Consider the following 21,935-nt stretch of genomic DNA (forward strand, 5'->3'; position numbering starts at 1 on the left):
ACATGACTGTCTCTCATACTATATTACAAGTAACTTAGGAGGAAAGCATCTGTGATAGTCACTCTTGTATTTCCAGAACACAGCCCAATACCTGGCATACAGAATAAGGGTTAGCAAATGTTGAACTGAATTACTTAGATTAAGTAAGTTCAACACAAGCTATCCTTATAAAAAGCTATCACCAGGGCAAAGTCCACCTTTACACACTGCCACACAATGATTAATGATTTACTTGGTTATGTTTCCAAGAAGCCTCTTTCTGCCGCTCTCTCTCCTGTGCTGCGGCCTCTACAAACCGCACACACCGTCTAGCATCAGCCAGCTGCCGTTCTTTTTGTTGTACTGCCCTCTGGAGCTTCTGTATTTCAAGCTGGCTGCAGAATAAAGCACTTTGAAGATCAAGCAGAGCCACCTGTTGCTGAGCTGGGGAAGTACCCTCCGAGTTCTGAAAAGAGAGTGAAAAGCATCATCACAAGAAGGGTTGGCACTGAGCAGCCAAGAAGACCAACAAGATCAAGACCGTGGCCAAGAGTGGCACATCCTCAAGGGATGCCTCCCTTCCTGGGCGACCCTCACATACATGAAGCTGTTTAAGCTGACTCTGGTGCAGCATTTCTCGAAGCTTAGCCATTGTGTCGTTTTGACCTTCAATCACCTGGTACAACTCCTCGGTCTGCAAATGAGAGAGGGAGTACCAAACATGTTAGCAAACTAAGTATCAACTCCATTATCTTATTATCTCACCTATATAGATTTTAGTAGCAAGAATATTCCAAAATACCAATCTAGATGACACTACAATTTCTCTAAGATCTGTTAGGCTGAAAAATATCCATTTCTACAAATTATAGAATACTTGTCTACTTTGATAGGAAAAACTGTTTCCTCATAGGGCCATGATTGTCAAACATTTTACCTCACTTTCCCTGCTTTTCAGAGTTTCCTTGAGGTTTTGAATTGTATCATCTTGCTTCTGAGATGACTCCTGAGCAGACTTCAGTTCACAGCTCATTTCATTCAGTTTTTCTTGAAGAATCTGAATTCAGTGAAGAAAAACAGTTTGGTAGGTCAATGATTTCTTTTACTCTCAAAGGCAACCATGAAATCTGTCCTCAAATCTAGGTTTAAAGTATTTCTTAGGGGATGTTACATTGCTATTTTCCTCCACACAGTGTAACCATTAAAGTCTTAAGCCAATCAGCAAGACAAAGTAGCAGGAGATAAGAAATACTTCCTTCGATACTCAATTGCTTCAACTCTCATGAGCTGTGCTTTCTCTATGACAGCAGCTGTACTGGGGGTATTTGTCCACATGAGTCACTATGGATCCTTTATTCAAAGACCAAGAGGCTTTTGCTATCTACTACATGACAGGACGCAATAAGGGTACAACAAGCAAGGAGTGCTGCATCCCAAATTGTGGGAATTTTCTTCTAAGCAGATGTTAAAACCCATGGGCTATATAAAGGTCAAAAGTTAAACAAAAGCATAAACTTCTTGTCTCAGTACCTTACACAGTTAAAGACCATATTCAAGTTTTAATTTCAGACCTAAAAGAGCAGAAATTCTGATCTGTGCAGAACAGACTAAAAACACTTGAGACAGAAAGGAAAGAGCTACACTTCTAAGAATACAAAGAAACCCTGTGATCCCCAAGGGCATGGTTTTGATCTTACCTTATTGGTGGTCTCTGTTTGCTGGATTTTTTCCTGGAGTTCTGCCACATGGGAATCAGATACAGATTGCTGAGTTGTACCGGTCTCATTTGAATTCAACTTCGGTTGTTTGAGTAAGTCTTCAGTCACGGGCTAGAAAGAAGCACAAGACAAGTTAAGTGTACCTGACAATAAATTTTATCTTCAAATGTTTTCGGCCTCTTTTGCCAGAGACTTAGAAAATTACGGTTGCTAAATGGATCATCGGTATGAACTAATGAAGACAAGGAAAAGTTCTGTTCCTTATTATGACTTATCAAGTCACTTACTCCCAAGCAACCATTCCTACCTTTCTGTATGAACCTACACAAACACTACTCAAAACAAGTAATTCAAAAATTAAAAAGAAGGGAGGATTTCAAAAAACACTCATGATGACCAAATATTTGCTATATTCTATTTTCAATCAGGGAATTCAAAAGATCAAATTTCTACCACCCCTAGGGGAGAAAAAGTTATAGTTCAACTACCCTCCTTATAGTATGCCTATTTCACATTATTAGAAAAATGATTTCAAATATGGAGCATACATTAGATAATAGTATTTAATCAATACTAAATTTCCTAACTTTGGTAACTGAATTGTTGTTATGCTATCTTTAGGAATTACGTGCTTATTGAGCATAAAGATATATCTGCAACTAATTCTCAAATAATTCAGAAAGAAAAAATGTGTCTACAGATAGTTGGAGTGATAAAGCAATTGTAGCAACATATTAGCAACTGATAAATCTGAGTAAATATTAGCAAATGGTGAACTTGGGAGTTCCTTGTACTTCTCTTAAGACTTCTCTAAGTTTGAAATTATTTCAAAGTAAAAAATAAAAATTAGAATTTAAAATTCATAAGGTCTGGGAAGGAGGTATATTTTATAGGAATATCAGTTTATCAAAAAGACTTAGGAGAAAAAAAGTTTATTTATATTTGGGACAATCAATCAGACTAATATAAACTTATTGAACTTGACCTAATATTCATTATGAGCTAACACACATACAGAATTAAAACTTTAGCAATTCACTGTGGCGTTAAATCCCACCTTTTCTCTCCCTGCTTCCTCCCCTCTTCTCTCCCACAAATCTATTAGGAAGAGAAAAAAGGCAACTGCTATTCATTTTTTCTTTACCTCACACGTTCAAGTTCTGACTACCACCTTCCAGACTGTGGGGTTACAGCTGACCTTAAACCACTTCCTGATAGCCACTGACTGGAACTATGGGCTTCCCTCCTGGCTCAGATGGTAAAGAATCTGCCTGCAATGCGGGAGACCTGAGTTCAATCCCTGGGTTGGGAAGGGAACGGCTACCCACTCCAGTATTCTGGCCTGAAGCATGTCAAGGACAGAGGAGCCTGGCAGGCTACAGTCCATGGGGTTGCACAGTCAGACACAATTGAGTGCCTTTCAGTTTCTTTCTTAATAAAGATTTCAGAAGAAAAATATTTTCTATTCTCCCAGTGCTGTTCATCATTTTAAAAAACATCTACGAAGTACCCTAATATGCAAAGCACTATAGGAGGGGGAGTGGGGAGCTACAGAATAAAAGAACAAGGAAATACACAAAGTAAAAGATAGTGACAAGGAAACAGGTAAGCAGGAAAAAGTCATTAAGTTACTCTAAATTGGCTGATCAGTGGGCGGTCTCTTTCAGGCAGCATTTAAATGAAGATCTACCTGATAAGGAACTAGCAATGCAAAGATTTAGGCAGAGAAACAACTCATGGAAAAGACCTAGGGTAGACATGACCCTAGGAAAGAAAAACGCCTTTGTGGATGGAAAAGTACTTTCCAACAGAAATATAATGTGAGCTACATGTGTAATTTAAAATTTTCTAGTATCTTCATTGACTAAAGTAAAAATAAATAAACTTAATTTTAATAAAACATTTTGCCACCCAGTCGTGTGTGACTCTTCAGGCCAGAATACTGGAGTGGGTAGCCTTTCCCTTCTCCAGGGGATCTTTCCAACCTAGGGATCGAAATCCAGGTGTCCCGCATCTCAGGCGGATTCTTTACCAGCTGAGCCACAGTTCAGTGCAGTTCAGTCACTCAGCTGTGTCCGACTCTTTGCAGCCCATGGACTGCAGCACGCTAGGCTTCCCTGTCCATTATCAACTCCCGGAGTTTACTCAAACTCATGTCCATTGAGCTGGTGATGCCATCCAACCATCTCAACCTCTGTCGTCCCCTTCTCTTCTCGCCTTCAATCTTTCCCAGCATCAGGATCTTTTCAAATGAGTCAGTTTTTCACATCAGGTGGCCAAAGTATTGGAGTTTCCGCTTCAGCATCAGTCCTTCCAATGAATATTCAGGACTGATTTCCTTTAGGATGGACTGGTTGGATCTCCTTGCTGTCCAAGGGACTCTCATGAGTCTTCTCCAACACTACAGTTCAAAAACATAAATTCTTTGGCCCTCAGCTTTCGTTATAGTCCAACTCTCACATCCATACATGACTACTAGAAAAACCATAGCTTTGACTAGATGGACCTTTGCTGGCAAAGTAATGTCTCTGTTTTTTAATATGCTGTCTAGGTTGGTCATAGCTTTTCTTCCAAGGAGCAAGCATCTTTTAATTTCATGGCTGCAGTCTCCATCTGCAGTGATTTTGGAGCCGAAAAAAATAAAGCCTGTCACTGTTTCCCCATCTATTTGCCATGAAGTGATGGGACCAGATGCCATGATCTTGGTTTTCTGAATGTTGAGTATTAAGCCAACTTTTTCACTCTCCTCTTTCATTTTCATCAAGAGGATCTTTAGGTCTTGATGAGCCACAAGGGAAGCCCAAGAATATTGGAGTGGGCTATCTGGAGTATAGCCTATCCCTTCTCCAGGGGATCTTCCTGACCCAGGAATCGAACTGGGGCCTCCTGCATCACTGGCAGATTCTTTACTAACTGAGCTATCAGGGAAACCCTTCAGTGAAACATTTTGACCAAATATATTTAAAATACTGTCACAAGTATGCATGCAATATGAAAATTAACAAGATACTAATTCTTTACATTGTTCCTTTAAAATTAAAGGTATACTGTACACTCACAGCATATCTCAGTTTGGACTAGCCACATTTCATGTGGTCAACAGCCACCCAAGGCTAATGGTTGCCTTGCTGGAGCACGCAGGACCAGAGCACAATGGGCAAAGGGGGTGCTGACACATGACGAAGTGGGAAGGCAGGCAGGGGCCAGACCAGATGTGGCTTCTGTGCCCCACAGGTAACGAAGCTGCATTTCATTCTCACTGACATGGGAATGGACTGCAGTGTTTTTAACAGAAAAGTAATCAATTATACTTAAATTTTTAAAAGATCACGCTAGTTGCTATGTGATGACTGAACTGCTGGAGAGCACCAGGAGAAATGAGAAGACCAGCTAGGAGGCTGCTACATGAGAATGAACATACTGCTTTGGATTATAGTGGTAATAAAGGAGGGAAAGAGAAACGGATAGATTTGGACATGTTTTGAAAGTAGAGTCAATAGGCCTGGATAGCGGGAGTGGGAGAAAGAGACAAGTAGCAAGGATAAGGACTCCTAGAAAAAACTGAGATATTCGTTGTTGTGGTTATAATGGGGAGCCTTGCCCTGAAGCAATATGAATTATGTCATACCACAGGAGAGGCAACTCTTTTAATAGATATTTACAAGACTTCTACTGATAAATAACTTTATCACTTAACAATAAAACATTCTCTATAAAACTTGGCTTCTTCCTCGGTATAAAACAACTTTCCAACAACATCTATTTTAAAGTACTTTTCAAATTTAAACTGTAACAAGCAGAATTAAGTAAAATAGCTTCAAGTTTTAAATGGCAGGGAAGGTAGCCATATTTAGTCTCTTCAAACCAAAGAATCTTAGACCCGTGAAGGACACTTTATAAACTAACCGTCTGATCCACTCTCAACTCACATGTGAGAAAATGGAGACTTATAACAGGTAAATAATCTGTCCAAAGTTACATTGGAAATAGGATCCAATTAAGCTTAATGCACTTAAAGTGGTAACTTCTTTTTCATATCTATTAAACTGACTGCCTACCATAATGCCTGGAATATTACTCGAACCAAAAATTTTTGCTTAGAGTGAACAACAGAAACAAAAGCAAATAAGCAACAGGCCTGTCTTCTAATTTCCAGCCTAATGTTCTAATCCCACAGCGGATCTCTTAGAAAAAAGACTGGATAGATAGAAAGGGAGATGTTTAATTTAACTATTTCAACATCAACTTTAAATCCAAAGAATGCCACAGAAAAGCACATAATGAGTCTGGACCTAGTCTGAACCCATCTTGGCATGTATAATCATAGGAAACCTCTTCTTCGAGAAATGTAATGTATGGACCGAAAGGCTGGAAGATGCCTGTTTCTTCTTTATTCTTAGTACTTCATTACTTTAAATCTCAAGAAAAAAAAAAAAGTCCTTTCAGGTAAGTCTGCCAAAAGAGTGCTTAGCAAAGTAAACAGCTGACAATTAATTCTTGTGAGTATCAAGTACATAAACCAATCACTCCTGTGAAGATTTTGTAGAGCATGACTTCAGTAATACTTGATCTGGTTGAATGGGTGTTAATCTCCAGGGTATCAGTTACTAAAATCATGTTGTAATCATAATTTTAAATTAAGTTGCTTTTGACTCAGGACAAATGCTTTTCAGCAACAGAAAAGAGAATTCCTTCCAGGCTTAATGTTGCATAATGTTAGACCTTTAGGCTAAAAGGCAGTTATTTTGATCTGGATTAACAACATTTTTCTTGACACTTTCCTAGAAATAACAGCAAGTCATAGAGCTCAAACTGCTATAATTTTCTATCCTATTGTTAGTAAAAGATAAAGCACCTAATGCTTACACCTTGCAAAGGGCCTGATCTGGGTTATGTAGCTAAGCTATGAGAGGGATAAGTTCATCACAATCATACAAGAGCAGGTTCTGGCATTGCAAGGTTTGAAGCAAAGATCTCTCGCTCTTTGAATTTAGATAGAAAAGCAATCTGCACATGAGCCAAAACTGAGATAATGTTCACTAAGGGACCACAGCCCTCCTATCATAGCTTTTCTAGTTCAGGGCCAGACAATAAAGAAGGAAATAACAAGATAGAAGAAGGCTTCAAACCTTTCTTTAGATAAGTGAAAAACCTTGGGTCTTTAGACATAAATTCTGTAGGAGGCAATTAATCAGTTTGCACAATATGAGAAAATTAGTAAGCAGAACTACATTGTTGCTCGTTAGATTTAAAATAAGAAGGGAAGAAAGAAAAAGGAGAAAGGCAACCAGGAGGAATTCTGATGGTGACACTTAACAGTAACCAGATTAAACAAAGGAATCAAAATGCCTTTACAGAACAATCTCCCTCTTTAGGAGAGAAGAACTTTTCTTCATATTTGGAGTACAATTTAACTAAAGGAAAATAATCTGCACTTACTTCTATCCTATCCACACTTGTTCAGAGAAAGACAAAAATCTGTCTGCCTTTGTCCCACTTACTTCTTTCGCCATAAAGCACGCTAGGCCTTAAGAAGCTTATAAAAGTCAACCAGACTTAGACAGTAGATCTGGAATCCAAAACATACATTTTATCTACAAACACTTTAAGTCTAATTAATCTATTTCCCACCACATTCTTAATTATTGGAGAAAATAGCTTAGCAATCAAATGCCATAATTCTTCAAGCTGAATGTTTTCTCTCTCCTCTCCATGTTTTAATATTAAATAAACAGTAAAGACGGTAAAGCCTGGTGACAGCAGAAGTCTTATACTGCTGTATTAAAGGGCTATTTTTTTTTTTTTCTAACGTCTAAATTTAGAGAAGTAAAGGGACTTGACCTAAAGGTACAATTACCATATTTTAATTGTGCTCATTAGGATGCCAAATTTCTTCACAGTATCTATCCCTAAAGAATCCGCCTGACATCCTCAGGTTATAGAACAAAAGCCCTGCACTAAAAATAAGTACTTATTTAATTCAATACCATCAGGTGATGTTATTTAATATATAGAATAAAAAGGTCTTGGATGAGAATGGCTAGGAATCTTTGACTCCACCTGAGCTGTTATTTAACCATGAGCTTTCCATATCTCTAAACTGAGAGACTGCATGAGATGATCTTTAGAATCCTTCTCAATTCCAAAATTTGTCAAGCCTAGGCACTAACAGAGTATTTTAAATTTAATATGGAGGAAAAAACTCTTGCTTTACTGCAGTTTTCTAAGTCTTCACCTTTCTTCAACATTGGCCATATTTGAAAGGGGCTATATTTCCACAATATTGGTCGTATTTCCCATCCACTCTGTCCAACTACTTTTAGATCCTAATATGGAAACACTATGATGAATCTGTGACATCTATGTTGGCTCACAGAAATACTGTACTGGAAAGCTCAAATTTAGCTGTGAAGCTTAATGAAAGAAAAGGAAGCAAAAGGAAAGTACACAAGTGTTGGGCATACTAAACATTTTATATAAATGAAAACACAGTTTAACCTTGGATATTCATACTTCCCTGTAACAATGCTGTTTCTGACAAGTTAGTGCAAATTCATAAATATTTCTCCCATATTCTTATTGTGATGCAAATTTAATACATAATAGAACTGTTTTTCAAAGCTGTCAAGTGACAATCAACAATTTCATTTAGAAGTTCTAAGATTCTGGGATGATGTTGACTGGTAGCAAGCTTTCCAAAAACACCTTCTAGATTGTCCACCTCTGTAACGGTATCATTAAAGAATGTGTATCAAGTAGAACATGCCAGATGTTTCGCAACGTTAACTGAAACTACTGTTGCTGTATAAACAAAATAGCATCCATCAGGTCCCTGGACACAACTGAATTTAAAAGGTTGGTATGAACAGCTCAAAGTAAAATCAACTGCCATCTTCCAGTCATTAAGAAATTCATGAGTAAAACAGATAAAACTCTATCACCCAATAATGGATGAAGTCCTACTCAACACCAAACATCTTCAAATAGAGCTGTAGACACTTTTTGCCTTAACATTTAAAATTTTGAATTCCCAAGTCTCTTTTATGAAAAAGTCATCATTAGTCCTCCAGTGACCTCTTAATTTATTATAAATGTTGTCCACATATTACAGTATTTTGGTGGATTAATAGGTTCTCCCCAAACCTTTATCCTATGCTCTAATCAGTTCAAGGCGCAGGTGGGGATAAAAGGCCTAATGCTCTAGGGAGAACGAACTCCCTCACAGGAGAAAATATTCATAAATCTAAAAGTGAAAACAAAACAAACAAACAAAAGTGGAGGGGCAGTAGGACAAGTGAGAGGAAAGAGTTCTAGTGCCAGAAATAAGATTAAATTTTTTTTAGGGTAAAAATGAATTATGAATCTTTGGCTTAAATGTGTACAATTTCGATAATTAATGGGAAAGCCAACAGATAATCTTATAAAGACGGTATTGTGGAAAGCAAATTACTTGCATGAATCACATTTATTAAAATGGACAGAAGCAAAAGGTAAAGCAAAAATGGGTTCAATGATTAATTTTTTCAAGTCTAGACTATTAACCTTCTTCCCCTAGATAGAAATCATGTGAAGCCTGAAGCCAGCTAACTTTAATCAGAAAGGCACTACGCGGCCATTTTGTATACCTGGACCCGAAGTGGCAAATAATCTTCACAGAGATCATCCCACAGCTCCTGCAGGTCTGAAATCTCCAAGGGATAGCTCACAGGTGTCTTGTAAAGGGGTTTCAAAGACCTGTTAAGGAAACCAGAACTAACTCCATCTGTCATGATATGGCCAGGCCTGGTTCCAGATGGATTGGATTTCACTGGAATAGGAAGCTTGCTCCCTCGGGGGCTCTGGATGGGCTTATAATCAAGACCTTTAATCATGCTAAGAGCTAGCTCCAGCTTATGGTTACACGTATGCTGGGGAGCCTGTTCATCTGAACAGCAGTCACACTTTACAAGCTCCTTTGCACTCCTCTCAGGTTCCTCATCCTTTGGTTGTGGAGGACTAGCCTGGACACTTGCATCCAAAGACTCCACCGAGGATCCCGGGGTCCCTTCCTCCATGCTTTCTCCATCTGGCGGTACCTTCGCATTTGGTAAATCCGGTGGCCCGACCTCGGACAACGCTGGTTCTTCAGTGCAAATGCTGGTGGACCATCTGGTAGAGGGGCCACACGAGATACTTTTCGCCACCTTTCGAGGTACCTTACAAATGGCTTCATAGTCAGAATCGGCCACCCGCAAAGCTGCACAGCCTCGGCATCTCCTGGGTCGATTTCCGGGGCCTTCCGAAGCATGACAGCTGTGATCCTGAATCTGATCCTCATTTTCTACCCAACACTCGAACCCTGAATAGGCAAAGTCTTCCTGGAGCAGTGCAGAGTATCTGACATCAGGTAAGCCGGAAATGTCAACCGTACCATTCCCCGCCTTGGTCTCGGCGCCAGGGTCATCGTTATTCTTCCGATACATGCTAGCGATGCAGAACTTGAGGCGGTCCTTCTCCAGCAGCAGCTTTTGCAAGCGCTCGATAGAAAGGGCTTCGATCCGGGCAATGACGGTGTCGAATCTATAGATCCGATCGAGCATGAACGCGCACTTGCTGCAAGCAAACTCAGCTTTGCCATCGCGGGAAACATCCTTGCCCAGGACGTGCGACAACAGAACCTGGAGGTTGAGCTTGGACGCCGTGTGGAAGATCCAGCGCCGCTGGTTTCCGCACAGCTCCCGGGCACAGATCCTGCAAATCTCCTTCATCTTCCCTCCGGCGGTTGCCGAGCTTCCCTGAGGCGGCGGCTACTCGGTGATCGCTCACTGGCGCTGGGTTGCGTTCCGTCGCCCGCCTCGGTGGCCTCCGGCTGGCATGGCACAGCTCGGTGGGGTGCCCACTCTGCAGGGGCGCTCCGCTGACACCCGCGCGCGGGTTCTGGGTACCAGAGTGGTCGGCCCCGCCCCTCGGGGAGGCGGCGGGCGAGCAAATGCCTCAGGAGGATGCTGAGTGACAGCAGCGCAGGCCGCGATCCGAACCTGCCATGTCTCCTCCAGCTGTCTCTCCCGCCAGCCGCGGTGTCCTCTACGTCCTCCCTTTTCAGCGGGCTGAGTTCGCGGTCCTCCGGCGGCCGCCGGCGGCTGACGCAAAGACTCAGAGATTGAAGATCAGATTTCAAGATGGCGCCAGCGGCTCGACGCCTGCGGCCGCCGGCAGACTCCTCTGGGAGCTGTAGTCCAGGAGGCCGGCTCCTCGCTCTGCGCATGCGGGGTGGCCAGCGCGTCCCCTCGCTCCCAAGCAAGTCAATGCTCCTCGCGGTACAGCGCAGACTCGACCTGCTGTCGTTACCTGGGTGGAAGAGCGGGACGGATGCCGACCGCTGCCAGGCCACTTTTATCTGCTAAAATTTCACTCCAAAAGCGCACCAGTTCCCTTGCGGTTCCTCCCTCCCGCCCGGGAGGACTGTCCCGAGGCTCTGCACGGGGAGGAGAAAGCCGAATGCCCTCCCCCTCCGTCCTTGGGTACTGCCACGTACTCTGGAGGCAGCCGTCTCGCAGCACCACTGGGTACCGCTGCGCGCTCCACTCTCCGGCCCCACCTCTCTGTGCTCACTCCCGTTCCTAGATTAAAAGGCCCTGGGGCTTCACCCGCGGCCGGGGAGGGGGGAGTTTTAGGAGGCTCAGTTCGACCTCCCTCTAAAAGAGGACAAGTGTTTCTTCCTTCGCCATGCTGGGGTTGAGTTTGCCAGGATGATTTGCCTTTTTTTTTAAGAGCCTAAAGTGAGGGTCGGCACGAAGCAGTCACCTGAGAAAGAGTCCAACGGAAACCACACGGATGCAGCTGGTTTACCAAGACTTTGAAGATAATGGACAAAAAGCTTTTTCAAGAATGTAGACACCTGAGACTAGACTGCCGTCAGCAAATCCTCTTTCAAGTTTCAGGTGGACTGCAGGCCTTATTTTGGGGGTGGGAAGGGGAGACAGACACTAGAACAAAAGACCTTGTTTATTTGAGCAAGAGTCCAAAGTATCAGGGAGTGCTGCTGTCTGCAGAAGTGGGGCTGGGAATTTAACTGACTTCAGTTAGTATCCTGTCTTATTCAGCCTTATCCAGTAGTAAGTCACCCCACCCTTGGGTACAGAACTTGAATTGCACACAAAGAGTGGGGGGAAGCTGGGGCTCTCTCTAGGTGGAATTGAGGTGTCATCCTTCATTTATAATACTCTCCCTGGCAAACTCCAAATAGGAGGAAAAACAGTCCCAGGCAATCATCTGGAGTTTTCCCAGAGCAGGACATTTCCCAGTTACAGTAATGCTAGATTTCACTAACTTGACCTTGTGAGATATTAAATTAATAAGGCCAACAACAGTCAAAGTATTTCTGAACCTCATCTCCAGGTCAGAGCCTATACTCCTAAACCTGGAGACATTCAGATGCCTTCAATGAAAACTCATAATAAGCCCCCAAAGTTCTTATGGAGGATTAAATGAGATGATTTAAGGTAAGTACTTGAACAGAATTTGGCTCATTAAACAAATGGGTCTCTGCACACTCAAGACTGTATCACTCTTTTACTTAATCATCGAAACAAAATCTTAGTAGCTCCATCATGAACGATAAGGACAGTCCTTAGAGCTTTGGCTTTAGTAGGCTACAGAACTTTGCATCTGTGATTTCACCTAAATATGCACATTCTGGGCCCCAAACCAAGAATCTGTAAAAGAGATTTCCAAGTAAAACTCATCATAGGTGCATTTTTGCCTACCTCTAGCTATATGAGCTTCAGAGTCAGAAGAAATTAAGTAGCAATCTTTGGAATCTATACAGAGGCAAGGAGTTTCTGGCCTGCCAGAACACTACCCTGCTATACTCTGTCTTAAGTATTGTCTTCAAGAATAGCAAGGACTCAAAAGTCCAGAAAGTACAAACTAAGATGTTAATTAAGGCCTCATCTTTGGCTATGGATGCAAGCCACATTCTCTTACTGAAGAAAATGCAAAAGGAAACGAAGTAATTAATGAAACAAAAGTGCTCTTTGGGAGCAAACTCTAAGTAATACTTTGTATTACTCTGTATTCTTTAATAAGATTTTGCATCTGACCTGCAGTCTCTAAACTTTAATGACATCATATAGATGGTCGGCATAGACATGCAAGTCAGTACAAACAGAGAAAAATCGACTTAGCATTGAAGAATATGTTTGCTATAACAAAGATTAACATACTAGAAAAGAGAGCTATACATTTCTTGGCTTCCAACAAGATAAATAAAGCACTCAACTCTTTACTCCTGGAGAAAATACTTAAAGACCATATCTCAAAATGGATAGTAAGCTAGAGTACTAGAACTACTCCTGACATGATCATTTGATATTTTTCAGTTCAGTTCAGTCACTTAGTCCTGTCCGACTCTTTGCGACCCCATGAACCGCAGCACGCCAGGCCTCCCTGTCCAACACCAACTCCCGGAGCCTACCCAAATTCATGTCCATTGAGTTGGTGATGCCATCCAACTATCTCATCCTCTGTCGTCCCCTTTTCCTCCTGCCCTCAATCTTTCCCAGCATCAGGGTCTTTTCAAATGAGTCAGCTCTTCGCACCAGGTGGCTAAAGTATTGGAGCTTCAGCTTCAACATCAGACCTTCCAAAGAATACCCCGGACTGATCTCCTGTAGGATGGACTGGTTAGATCTCCTTGCAGTCCAAGGGACTCTCAAGAGTCTTCTCCAACACCACAGTTCAAAAGCATCAATTCTTCAGTGCTCAGTTTTCTTTATAGTCCAACTCTCACATCCATACATGACCACTGGAAAAACCATAGCCTTGACTAGATGGACCTTTGTTGGCAAAGTAATGTCTCTGCTTTTTAATATACTGTCTAGGTTGGTCGTAACTTTCCTTCCAAGAAGTAGGCGTCTTTTAATTTCATGACTTCAATCACCATCTGCAGTGATTTTGGAGCCCAAAAAAATAAAGTCTGACACTGTTTCCACTGTTTCCCCATCTATTTGCCATGAAGTGATGGGACCAGATGCCATGATCTTAGTTTTCTGAATGTTGAGCTTTAAGTCAACTTTTTCACTCTCCTCTTTCACTTTCATCAAGAGGCTCTTTAGTTCTTCTTCACTTTCTGCCATAAGGGTGGTGTCATCTGCATATCTGAGGTTATTGATATTTCTCCCTGCAATCTTGATTCTAGCTTATGCTTCATCCAGCCCAGCGTTTCTCATGATGTACACTGCATATAAGTTGAATAAGCAGGGTGACAATACACAGCCTTGACGTACTCCTTTTCCTATTTGGAACCAGTCTGTCGTTCCATGTCCATTTCTAACTGTTGCTTTCTGACCTGCAAACAGGTTTCTCAAGAGGCAGGTCAGGTGGTCTGGTATTCCAATCTCTTTCAGAATTTTCCACAGTTTATTGTGATCCACACAGTCAAAGGCTTTGGTATAGTCAATAAAGCAGAAATACATGTTTTTCTGGAACTCTCGGTTTTTCGATGATCCAGTGGATGTTGGCAATTTGATCTCTGGCTCCTCTACCTTTTCTAAAACCAGCTTAAACACCTGGAAGTTCCCAGTTCACATATTGCTGAAGCCTGGCTTGGAGAATTTTGAGCATTACTTTACTAGCGTGTGAGATGTGCGCAATTGTGTGGTAGTTTGAGCATTCTTTGGCATTGCCTTTCTTTGGGATTGGAATGAAAACTGACCTTTTTTAGTCCTGTGGCCACTGCTAAGTTTTCCAAATTTGCTGACATATTGAGTGCAGCACTTTCACAGCATCATCTTTTAGGACTTGAAATAGCTCAACTGGAATTCCATCACCTCCACTAGCTTTGTTCGTAGTGATGCTTTCTAAGGCCCACTTGACTTCACATTCCAGGATGTCTGGCTCTAGGTGACTGATCACACCATTGTAATTAAGTGGGTTGTGAAGATCTTTTTTGTACAGCTAAAAAGATCACTTTTGTATAGATCAACTGAAAATACAAAATTTAAAGTTAAACTCAGAAGAAAAGTTATGTGGGACATCCTTGATGGTCCTGCCAATTCAGAGGACATGGGTTCAATCCCTTTAGTCCAGGAAGATCTCCCATGCCTTGGAGCAACTAAGCCTATGAACCACAACTACCGGACCTGTACTCTAGAGTCCACGCTCCACAAGAGAAGGCCCCACAATGAGAAGCCGGCACACCACAAGAAAGAGTAGCCTCCACTAGAGAAATTAGAGAAGAGCCTGCCCACAGCAACGAAGATCCAGTCCAGACATAAATAAATAAATAAATTTTTAAGAGAGAAGAAAAGAAACAAAAGTTATGGATAATAAATTCAGCACTTCACGGTTCTTACCAATATCATCTTGGTCAAGATTTTTTGTATCTAGTTAACACTATCTACCTCTGGGGAGGCAAGCAAAATGGGAAGCTGAACAGAACATTTACTTTTATTCTGTATACCATGGATGATTTGAATCTGGGGTGATAAGTATATATTCACATATTAGTTTCTAAATGTTTTAAAATTTGGAAATATCCTATAGTTAAAACTAAGAGGAGTTCCCTGGCAGCCTACTGATTTTCACTGGCTTTTACTGCTGTGGCCTGGGTTCAATCTCTGGTCAAGGAACTGACATTCCCACAAGCCTTGAGGCAAAACAAAACAAAACAAAACCATAACAAAACAACTAAGAATTGTGCCAATTTAAGACACATAGAGTCTAAGTGGTAAAACTTGAAACTAAAATGAGAACTTTTATAATATATGTGATAAATATCTGTGGACAGTTTATATAAACAAAAGTTCAAGGGGATATGCAAGTTATTATTTTGTGATTAAGTCTGGAGAGTATAATTATGGAGACTTCCTTTCTCCTTTCCTCATTTGTATTCTGTAGTTTTCTATAATAAGCATATATTGATTTTGTGATAAGAAAAAAAAGTGTTACTAAGAGGCAGGATAAGCACATCTTGATATGTTCATATAATATAACATTAGAAGTGTGTGTGTGCCCAGTCATGTCCAGCTCTTTGTGACACTATGGACTGTAGCCTGCCAGGCTTCTCTGTCCGTGAAATTTTCCAGGCAAGAATACTGGAGTGGGTGGCCATTTCCTTCTCCAGTGAATCTTCCCAATCCAGGGATAAAACCCACGTATCCTGCATTTGCTGCATTGCCAGGCAGATTCTTTTCCACTAGTGCACCCAATATTAACTATCAATAAAAAAGAATGAAGTCTGATACCCACAACATGAATGAATCACAAAAGCATCTTAAGTAAAACGAGCATATCAATATATCCTGTGTGATTTCCTTTAAGTCTAACAACTTACAGTCTTTTATATACTAACAGAAATTCAGAAAGTGACTATTGGGTGGGAGGGAGATAGGGTGACAATTGATTGCAAGGGGGAACAACAGAATTTTCTGGAGTGATTAAAACATTCTATATCTTATTTGGGGGTGATGGTTACATGGATGTGTACAATTTTGAAGCTCACTGAACTGAATGGTTTTATCTGTAGATTTTAAATGTTATTTTTAGTTCAATTTTTAAAAGATTAAAGGGGTAAATAAATATGTAAGTAGCCATAAAATTTTAACCTGAGGGATTTCTTTGGTGAAAAGTAATTTCTACTTTGGGCTTCCCTGGTGGCTCAGTGGTAAAGAATCTGCCCGCCAAGCAAGAGATACAAGTCCCTGGGTTAAGATCCCCTGGAGAAGGAAATGGCAACCCACTCCAGTATTCTTGCCTGGGAAATCCCATGGCCAGAGGAGCCTGATGGGCTAGAATCCACAGGGTCACAAAAGAGTCGGACATGACTTAGTGACTAAACAACCTCTACTTTATCGTAAGAATAGCTTTGAAAACTGGGAAAATAAAACGTAGCCCAGAAGAAATTCTATAAAAGGCTCAGTTGAGACTTCATAGTTCCTATCCATATGAGTTTTGGAAAATATTGTTTTAGATACACATACACATACCATACAGATGGCACAGTGGTAAAAGAATCAACCCGTCAATGCAGGAGATGCAAGAGACACAGATTCGATCCCTGGGTCAGGAAGATCCCCTGGAGAAGGAAATGGTAACCCACTCCACTGTTCTTGCCTGGAAAATCTCACAGACAGAGGAGCATGGTAGGTTACACTCCATGGGGTCGCAAAGAGTTGGACACAACCAAACAACTGAGCACGCACACACACACACACACACACCATACATTTATAATTGAAGTGAAGCATTTGTTAAGGTGAGACCTCGGGCTTTTGTGATGATTTAGAATAGGATGATGACTTCTAAAACTTATCAAAAGTACATAATAAAGGAAAATTTTACTGAGAACAATTTTCATATTATGATAAGCTATTAATGAATGTAATGAGTTAAGCAAATGATTAATTCTATATATCAGCAGTTTGCCCTCAAAATGAATTGACAAATGCATTCACAAGCACATATTTGCTGTCTATCCTAAGTCAAATCACTTATATCTGGCCCTTAATTTCCTAATCTACAAAATAAACATATTGAAATTAAACAGTGGTTTTCCACCTTTGGCATGTATCAGAATCACTTGGAGGGCTTGTTAAAAAGTAGATTAACACATTTCTAATTCAGTTGGTCTGAGAAGGGGCCCAATAATGTGCATTCCCAACAGATTCTCAGATCATACAGATGCTGCTGAGAACCAAACAGAACTCTTTTAAAATGTATTCCGACACATCTCAGCCAAACGATCTGCAGATAAATGGGAAAACTCACTAAGGAAGAACTACATGCAAAACTGTTGAATTTAGAGAACTGTGTGCCCCTTTGGAATAAGATTCCTAAATATTATTATGATCGGGATCTTTTGCACTATCTCTATTTTGATCTCCAAATCTGGGTGCCTGGGAAGATTCTCTTAGAACTGTAGCTACTTTTGTACTCCCTCTGTTGTAGTGTTTCTAAGACCTCATTCTGGGCTGGGAGGGAGTTTCCAAGAGGTGGAAAATCCCTATGTCCCAAACCAGTTGTATTAGATTTCATTACCCTAGTTTATGACATTGGAAATAGCTGTCCTAATTACTAAAAACTATGCTCCCCCCCCCCCAAAAAAAAGGTCATTCTGGCAGAGAAACAAAAGCAGACGAGGAAATATGAGAAGATCAAAGTCAAGCCAGTTAGACTCTATGGTAACGCCACAAGCATGTGCATGATTTCCTTCTGCTGGTTAGAAATCCTGAAGAAGACAGAAGCAATCATACTTTGCATTAATTAAACACACAGCATTTCAAAACAGTTGACTTAATACCAGGAGATTTGCAGTTCAACTACAGACTGCAGTAATATGGTTATCAGCAGAACTTATCTTAATATAGTAAACACTGCAGGCTTTCATGTTATTAAACATCCACAGCTGTTTAAATGAATTTCAAAATACTTGTTAATCAACTAATGAGCAAGAATTTATGCAAACTCAGTGTTTTGTTTTGTTTTTTTCTTCTCTCTGTCTTCAGGGAGCTTTCAGTTTAGTTGAAGGGGTGAAAATGTGCATGCTACAGTTAGAATAACTGATTGGTAAACTAAATGGTACTGACAACTTCAATGTAAGTGCAGAAAAAGTGGAGATAAGTATGAGCTAATTCAGGTGAAGTGGACAAGAGTGGGATTTGAAATGGGTTTTAGGATAGAGGAAACAAAGGAAAGGAAAAAAAGAGGAAGAAAGTAAAAGTAAAAAAAAAAAAAAGAAAAAGAATAGAATCATGAAAAGTCTTGGGAGTTAGGTTAAATCTGGTGCTAGCCTGGCAGTAAAGAGGATTTTGTGGGACATCTGATCCTAATCCATGCATCTATAAGTACACTTTGTACATCTCAATAATTGCTCATTCAAAGAACATATATAAAGGGCCACCTGAAAACCAGACACTATACTATGGTGGGCCTTGGCAACTATAATTTGGTTAATGTTTGAGAAAGGCGAAAGAATTTGGACTTGGTGTTATGAATTTGAGCAAAGAATGATGTGATGAAAAGTTTATTTTAGGGAAATGAGATAACAGAATGGCTTTAAGAAGTTTTAACAGAAGTTTTAAGGACAGATTTTGGGATGGTTACAGGGAAGACTTGCTAAAAAAACCCATTGCCATGATTCATATGTGAGATAATGTGGTACAGTATAAAAATGGAAAAAAAAGTGGTAAATATGAGTCATTTTGTAGTAATGAACGCAGGACTTGACGCAGAGAGGATGAAAGGTTAAAAATGGTGATAAGGGTTTTGGTCTGGAAGACTGGTAGAAAAATTGTCTAAACAGAAATGTGGGAGTTGAGGCCATATGCAAAGAGATTATACACAGTTTTATTTGGGATATACAGTACTTAGGGACCGAGGAGAAAACTAAGTGGAAAAACTAAGTAGAGCTCTTTCACAATCAAAACACAGGTGAGGAAATCCCCTGGCAGTCCAGTGACTAAAATTCACTGCAGGGGCCTGGGTTCAATCCCTGGTCAGGGAGCTAGGATTCCACAAGTCATGGGATACAGCCCAAAAACAAAAGCAAGCAAGCAAACAAAAAACAATTGACGACTCTGAACAGTCCAGTGATTCAGACTCTACTGGACTCTACTAGGAGGCCCAGGTTCTCCCTGGCCTAGGAACCAAGATCCTACATGCTGCACAATTCTACCAAAAATAAATAAGCAACAAATAGATAAAGATGAAAACTGGAACCGAAGAAACAAAAATAAAACTTAGAAAAGAAAAAAAAAAACACACAGGTGAGAGGGGAATGGAGTTTCAAGAATGAGAGGGATAGTTAACATTGTCACTACCTGGACAAACTTCAGGAGGAATGAGGTCAAGCATAAACTATTATCCACAACAGGTTAGACTTGTAAACTAAAGAGGTGTCACCTTAACCTCTCAGAATCCTACCTTATTAAGCCAAATGCTAAATTCTTTTTGACCCTATTTCTGAGCATCTCTAGTATGTTCAGAAATGTTGTTTCACATCTTCCCTACGCTGTCCTTTTAGGGTTCTTAAAACCTGAAACCTGAATCATATTACACAGCCTTAGATGCTTAACTCTCTAATCATCCTGTATACTATTTCTAGAACATATATGGCAAAGATCCATAACTGTCCACAACCTATAGCATGTCCACTACCTACCTTTCCCTTCTCCAGGGATCGAACCAGAGTCTCCTGCACTGCAGGCAAATTCTTTACCAGCTGAGCTACCAGGGAAGCCCCACTAAAAACAGCATCCAAAACCCTTAGCCTGGCATTTCAATATCTATACAAAAATATCCTAACCTATTTCCCTTTCAGCTCATCTCACATTTCTTCCCTGATCAAATGGTGACATGGTAAATTTTTGAATATAGATGTATTACCTGTATACCCCCACCCACCTCTTTCCTAAGTCTGATAGTTAAAGCCCTTACCATTCCCTTGACTAGTTTTTTGCAGAGCAAAGAACCAAGGTGGACTAAAGTCAAATGCATTTCCTGACTTGGATAAAATTTTAAACCCACTGAAGATTAAGCCAGGTGTCCCAGTGTGGAAGAGAAAAAGAGAGAAATGTCTTTGAGGTCAACAAAAGAGGAAAGGGTGAATTTTCACCCAAATCAGGAAGAGAACGGGGTGGAGGTGGGAGGTCAAAGAGAAACAGGGACCCACCTCCATTATTAGTGTCCTGCAGAAGCAGCCGGACCTGAGCGGAGAAGGCCTGGGTGACCTGGGGAGGATAAAGTCTAGTCTAGGCTCTACCAAAGAGTCCACTTAGGATTGGTAGAACTGTGTGTGCTATGGCAGGGGTGCTTCATCGGTGAACCAATGATCAGAGAGTCTCCTTGATGCTTTTGACACCTGATAAAGCCTAGGGTCCATCACATAACTGAGAGAGTAGGGAGGAGGAAGTACCAAATGAATGGAATTTAATTTCCCACCAGCCTGACTAGGATAAGGACTCAGGGTAACATTAAATTGATTTAAGGAAAGTAATGTGGTATTTCCTGCATAAGTGAATTTGTAAATTCAGAGTCACACCCACTATGAACCTTTTGTAGGTGTTCAATGAGAGTGAGTCAGTCCTAGGCCATTTTCACCTGTCTTTTCATTCTCTTTCAATATCATCTCAGCCTTTCCCATCTTGGTATTAATAACTTCCAATTTATATTTTTGATACTGTGATAGGCTTCCCTGATGGCTCAGATGGTAAAGAATCTGCCTGCAGTGCAGGAGACCTGGGTTCGATCTCAACCCAGGGAAGATCCCCCTGGAGGAGGGCATGGTAACACACTCCAGTATTCTTGACTCAAGAATCCCCATGGACAGAGGAGCCTGGCAAGTTACAGTCCATGGGGTCTCAGAGAGTCAGATATGACTGAGTGACTAAGCACACACAGCCTTTTCCATCTTTGTATTAATAACTTCCAACTTATATTTGTGATACTGTGACTTATAATAATATATATTTGGTTTGTCCCTCTTTCTGGCACAGAATCCTAAATCTTTGGCATTTCCTAAAAGATGACAGTGATAAAGGTGTCTTTTATTATGTTAATGAGGTGACTCAAAGTGTGTGACAGTCACCAGAGGAACATGATTGTTATTGTTGTTCAGTCACTAAATCCTGTCCTACTCTTGGCAACCCCATGGACTGCAGCACGCCAGACTTCCCTGTCCTTCATTATTTTCCCGTTTGCTCAAACTCATGTCCATTGTGTCGGTGATGCCATTCAACCATTTAACCCTCTGTGGTCCCCCTCTCCTCCTGCCCTCAATCTTTCCCAGCATCAGGGTCCTTTCCAATTAGTTGGTTCTTAGCATCTGGTGGCCAAAGTATTGGAGCTTCACTTTCAGCATCAGTCTTACCAATGAATATTCAGGGTTGATTTCCTTTAGGATTAACAGGTTTGATCTCCTTGCTGTCCAACATACTCTCAAGAATTTTCTCCAGCACCACAATTCAAAACCACCAATTCAGTGCTCAGTTTTCTTAATGGTCTAACTCTCACATCTCTATATGACTACTGGATAAACTGTAACTTTGACTATATGAACCTTTGTCGGCAAAGTGATGTCTCTGCTTTTTAATACACTCTCTAGGTTTGTCATAGCTTTTCTTCCAAGGAGGAAGTGTCTTTTAATTTCATGGCTGCAGTCACCGTCTGCAGTGATTTTGGAGCCCAAGAAAATAAAATCTGTCACTGTTTCCATTGTTTCCCCATTCTATTTGCCATGAAGTGATAGGGCCAGATAAATGA

The 21,935-nt window shown here is 40.8% G+C and overlaps 1 protein-coding gene across 9 annotated transcripts in view; it reads right to left on the bottom strand.

Annotated features, from left to right (window-relative positions):
• PDE4DIP (phosphodiesterase 4D interacting protein) overlaps window positions 1-21,935 on the bottom strand; it is a 243,942-nt gene that overhangs the window by 72,964 nt on the left and 149,043 nt on the right. For 5 of the 9 annotated variants that reach the window (XM_061121024.1, XM_061121023.1, XM_061121025.1 and 2 more), the window contains exons 9-12: window positions 1,677-1,808; window positions 917-1,036; window positions 581-673; window positions 233-445 (exon numbers count right to left, since the gene is read on the bottom strand). In XM_061121024.1, the coding sequence (XP_060977007.1) occupies window positions 233-445; window positions 581-673; window positions 917-1,036; window positions 1,677-1,808 (558 nt within the window). Of the gene's footprint in view, window positions 1-232; window positions 446-580; window positions 674-916; window positions 1,037-1,676; window positions 1,809-9,322; window positions 11,018-21,935 lie in introns of those variants that run through there. The other 4 variants (XM_061121021.1, XM_061121022.1, XM_061121020.1 and 1 more) reach the window with 4 other exon arrangements.

This window comes from Dama dama, chromosome 20 (assembly GCF_033118175.1).
Source record: "Dama dama isolate Ldn47 chromosome 20, ASM3311817v1, whole genome shotgun sequence".
Taxonomy (NCBI): Eukaryota; Metazoa; Chordata; class Mammalia; order Artiodactyla; family Cervidae; genus Dama; species Dama dama.